This window comes from Triticum aestivum, chromosome 4B, assembly GCF_018294505.1.
Source record: "Triticum aestivum cultivar Chinese Spring chromosome 4B, IWGSC CS RefSeq v2.1, whole genome shotgun sequence".
NCBI lineage: Eukaryota > Viridiplantae > Streptophyta > Magnoliopsida > Poales > Poaceae > Triticum > Triticum aestivum.
Window position 1 is genome coordinate 605,084,214 of NC_057804.1, and position 5,221 is coordinate 605,089,434.

At 54.3% G+C, this 5,221-nt stretch overlaps 1 protein-coding gene across 1 annotated transcript; it reads right to left on the reverse strand.

The window, feature by feature from the left end:
• Window positions 1-3,447: 3,447 nt before the first annotated feature.
• LOC123089369 (RING-H2 finger protein ATL1) lies at window positions 3,448-4,936 on the reverse strand. Its single transcript, XM_044511067.1, has one exon. The coding sequence runs from the start codon at window positions 4,591-4,593 to the stop codon at window positions 3,808-3,810; it is 786 nt and encodes a 261-aa protein (XP_044367002.1). The 5' UTR covers window positions 4,594-4,936; the 3' UTR covers window positions 3,448-3,807.
• Between the last annotated feature and the right edge of the window lie 285 nt (window positions 4,937-5,221).

The window sequence follows — 5,221 nt, forward strand, 5'->3', positions numbered from 1 at the left end:
TTTCATCCTCTCTCTCTCTCTTCTTCCTGTCTTTCCCGATCTTGCTGCTGCTCCCTCCTCATCTGAAGATTGCTACTGCTCCCTCCTTGTTCCCACTCCTTCTTACTCTCTCTCTCACTGTAATTTCTGAATCTCTCACTCCCTTCTTCTTTCTTCCTATACTGGAAATTGTCTCTGCCTGCTCTGTTGAATCTCCCTCCCTCCTCCAAAGCGACCACCAAATATGTCCGTCTCCTCCTCTTCTGCCGGCGGCAGGGGGGAAACCCTACCTCGCTCGTGTTGTGGATATCAAACCCTAAAGAGGAGGGAGGGTTGGGTTTATATATGTCTCCTCCCAGAGCCCTCCTTCCCCCATGACTTTTATGTTATCTAGGCTGGGCTTTAAGCCTGTCCAGTTACATAAGTCATCGGCCTATTCCTCTATTATATCATTTTTAGGAATATTTTTTTTGACTATCATAATCTTGCTTCACCACACAATCAGAAATACAAAGTAAGGTATCATCATGCCCAATCCCTGACCAATAGTCAGGTATTTTGGGATGCAATTCCATAAACTTTTTCACTATCCATCCATCTAAATAATTTTTCCCAAGTTTATCTTCATCTCCCTCCCATTGTCGTCCTTGCAATTTATATTTGCAGGATTTTCACCACCATTTCCACAAATTTTCCTGTCTCTTCTATCTATTTTCCTATGCATGATTTTTTAGGACTTATTCCCATCATCATCATCATCATCATCAAGCAAGTAAACACATGATCTATCAAAGCACAACAGCTTACCAATCTCATCTGACGAGTCCCCAGCCTCCTCGTCAGCGTCCTCCCCAGCCAGCAACCAGAACCGATTGCCGGCGGGGAAGACGCCTATTCCGCCAGAGCGGACTTGGAGAGGCTGAGGAGGCGTGGCGAGCGACGGAGGAAGCACGGGAAGCGCCGGGGATCCTGGGTCTTCTGCTTCTTCTTCCCCCTGTCGCCGCTCCCGATCGGATCTGCCTCCATCTCCCGCACCTCTGCATCTTTCTCCATCTCCTCCTCGCTGTCTTCGATTGGGATCGGCACCCAGCGTGTCCTCGAAGTGGGTATGACCATCACCGTCCCTATCACGAATTCCTCTGGCCCAGCTGGGAAGCGGCGGCGAGAGCGAAATCCCCACAACTTCGCCTTCTATGCTGGATCCCCGAATTCGGTCTCCTCCATGGCCCAGACCAATGTTGCGAGAGAGCTTACCGGCGCACCCGTCAGAGTAGTGAATCCGTTTGGGTTGAGCCCCTCGTCCTCCTCCACGGTCAAGCTCCTGAAGACGTGCTTCACCGCGTGCCTCATCTCCTTCCTGGTGGAGAACCAGGAGACGATCTCCTGCGCCCTCTTCAGCTTCGCCTCGTCGCTGCTCGCCACTTCCACCATGGTTTTCTGCATCCTCATCCTCCAATCTGCCATCGGCGACGTGCTCTGATTTCTCTCTCTCGGGTTGAGGTCGCCGGGCATTGTGGTGGGTGAAGGTGGGGATTTGGATGAGTTGCGTCTCCCAGCCATCGGGCGGTGCAGATTTATTATCCACCTTCCGCCCGCATTCATGGCGGTCGTTCTCCTCGAGTTCCCCCCACCGTCTCGCCTCCCCCAATCGAGCGAATCCCCAACGCACGCAATATGTCACGGAAACCATATCCTCGATCACCATGAGATCACTTCACCGTCGTGCAGACTCCGGCTGTCAACCACTCAGAATTCATCGTCGAGCAGCAGGATTCGTCGGATCGTACCTTGAACAAGCAACGTGCCGCTGCGATAGCAGTGGAGCGCCGCCGCGAGAAGGCAGGGGATGTAGAGAACCGGCCACCTCTTGTCTCTCTCCGTCTTCTCTCCCCCCCCCCCCCCCCCCCCGACCTGCTCGTCGCCGGCAAGCCCCTCCCCTACGATCAGCTGAGGCTAGGGCGAGTCGCCCAATTCGCCCTTTCGGTTGCGTGTCACGCTCGCCATCCCATCCAAACCATAGTTTAGTTTTTTATATTTTTTTGCAGGGAAAACCATTGTTTAGTTTAGTTTTTTTTTTAGGGAGAAAACCATAGTTTAGTTGATGTTGAAGCCACCGAAGAGGCCGCACCCGGACACAAGCAGAAAAACCCGTTGCAATAGCGAGGGGCCGCGCGTACGTGCGGTTGTCGTTCGAGCTGCCCGCCATTTTGGGCGTACGCGCGCGCCCAGCCGACGATGCCGCCGCCCGGCAGCGGCACATGCGTAATGCATGCATGGCAAGTGGCGCACGCCCGCCACAGGGCACGGCACGGCCGGCCGGCCGGGGCCGGGGCCGGCGAGGTAGCTAGCTAGCTCGCTAGCTTCCCGCTCTAGCGTGTCTGGGCATGGTGATGGATTGGACAACTCCCGGTCTCCACTGTCAGGCACCAACCCCGTCGCGCTGTCCGTCCGTTCGTCCGTATAGAAAGTTGCCTGCCATGCCATGCCATGCAATCATATAAATTTGTTATGGTAGATGTTTATATTTTTTTCTATAAACTTGATCAAACTTTAACTTCAATCAATTCTAATATGCAGAGTAAATAAAAATGAAGGGAATACTGTAAATAGCACAACATCAAATGAATTTCTGGACATATGCATGCATCTCGTTAGTCAAATTGAACATCTACAAATTGCGCCCGTCATACAAATCCGGATGGAGGGAGTGGCAGATTGCCAGATTTATAGTTGGAACTTGGAAGGAAAAAAACGCAGCGTAGGTTACGTAGGCCTAGCATTTTTGCAGATTGGCTGTGACAGAATCTTGAAGAAGACGGCTGGGCTATGTATCATGGGCTAATTAAGGTCCCACGGAGGGAGAGGCATGCGATCGATCGATCCATCCACCCTCCAACTGTAAAGCGTAAGATCCATACGAAAGAGACGTGCAAACAACGCCGCGCCTAGCAAGCTAGCGCGCACGGCTCGGCTGCCCACCGGCCACAACACGTACGTACACCGCACAACCACACCCATCATAGCTACGATGCTACAGTAGTACGTAGATACTACCCGTTGTTTCTCCCCTGTGAATAGTCATGCATCGTTGCGAAAAATGCCAACTGCGCTCGAGCTATAGGGAGGTCTTTTTCAAAATTCAAATTTCCACAACATTATACTTTCACACCTGGCGTGCAGAAAAAAGACAAATGCATATTTTCAAAATGGGCACCTTCTTTTTTTTGGTACAGCCTACAAATCACAATATTTTTAATCGAAATTTCACATGTTCGTGCATAACACATAGGGAGTACCTAGAACTCATCTAGATGAGATATAATTTGGTCTCATTCACTTTGAAAACAAGAACAAATACAACCCACGTCAGCACACACGCATCTTATAGCATCACATCCAATGACTGTAAAAGGTGAATGAGACCAAATTATATCTCATCTAGATGAGTTCTAGCAAAACTGTAACACATAACCATGAAAAAAAATCGTATTTTTTCGAAACTTTTAAATATGCCTTTTGTTCAAAATACCGAGCTCCCACGAAAAGTCTGCACTCGGTTGCGAAAAATGCTCCGGTGCTGCTTCTACTACAACTTACTACTACTTGCTTAATTGCCAGCGTACATATGGACTGCCTACAAAAAATTAGAGTCGACCGCCATGCCATGCCATGCCATGCATCTAGACGCGGTCGAGGAGCGGATTTACACGTACGTATGTACGTAGGCCTACCACCGCTACAGCAACGTACGAAGGCCAATGTACAATCGATCGATCGAATCGAAGAAAGAATGGTATGAATGTACTACTGTCATACTGTGGCACTCGCCTATCTCTGCTCGAGGAACTCCCGGACGACGGACACGTAGAGCTGCCGCTGCTTGGCGTCGCACGAGTCCATGGAGAGCGACCGCCGCATCGGCTGCACCGCCGCGAACTCCCCATTCTTCCTCGTGTCCACCGCCTCGTCGCCCACGCTCTCCGCCTTCTTCTTCCGGCCCCTCCTGCCGTCGGACCAGGTCTCGCGCTGCCCTCTCACCTCGATCACGATGCTGGCGCCGCCGTCGTCGTCGTTGCCGCTGGTCGGGAGCTGCTCGTCCCGACGGCGAAAGGACGGCGGCCGCCGATGGTATTGCGGGTGCGGGGCCGGCAGGGTGACGTCCCTCCGGCAGAAGGGGCACCGGGCGCTGCCCTGCAGCCAGGTGTCGATGCAGTCGATGTGGAAGGCGTGGGAGCAGCCGGGCAGCAGGCGCACGCGCTCCCGCTCCGCGAACTCGCTCAGGCAGACGGCGCACTCCGACACGGATATCCTCGGCGCCATCGCGTCCTCCGCCGCCGTGAACCTGACGACCGGGAGCATGCGGATGAGCGGCAGCCCGAGGCCTCGCTTCTCCTCGGCCACCGCGGGCGGGGAAGTGCCGGGGGTCACCGACGCCGGGCCGCCGCGCGAGAGCAGCGCGCGGAGCGGCTGGCACCTGGTGACGAACGCGTAGTAGCCCGCCAGCAGCGCGAACGCCGCGAGTATGCCCACCACGGTGATCATCACCATCGGGACGCTAGCGCTCGACGACGGCGGCGGCGGCGAGGGGGGTGGGAATGGCGATGCCGAGCTCATCTTGTAGGTAGCTGGCTGGCTGGCTTGCGCGCGCTCTCGCCCGGCCTCGCTATCCGGTCGGACGGATACAGTTAAAGGCGGAAAGAGAAGGCCGAGAGAGACGTGGAGCGGCTCTCTGTACCGAGCACTGACAGACAACCGATGGCGCAACAGCTGGGTGCAGCGAGCGGAGCGAGAAGGCTGAAGCCAAGAGGACTCGCTAGCGGGGATTGGGTTTCACAGGAGGAAAAGGAAGGCACGGAGTTTTCCATTTCTCCTCAGCGCCTCTGCCTAATCATCAGAGGTTTGGCACGTGTCTGGGGATGCACAGCGGCGTCGTCGAGACTGAACGCTCGCGCTCGCACGGCACGAGCGACCCTTGCAGTCTCGCGTTTATATGGCTGGCTGGCACTGGCAGTTGGCGAAAGAAAAAAGCAGCGCATTTTGTACAGCACAAGTGCCGTACGCGCCGTATGCAGTACGTGCACACGGGTAACCACTAACCACAGAGGCAGAGATCGCGTGACCAATTTGTCCAAGGGAGTTGTTTTTTGGGTTGACAATCAGGCGCAGGAGAAAGACCCCGTGCTTTCGATGTTGGGTCCGGGCACGGCAGGTGACTAATTTCGACCCATGCGCACACAAAGCT

Excerpts from the sequence above, each read along its gene's own strand:
- LOC123089369 (XM_044511067.1), bottom strand. The coding sequence starts at position 4,593 with ATGAGCTCGGCATCGCCATTCCCACCCCCCTCGCCGCCGCCGCCGTCG.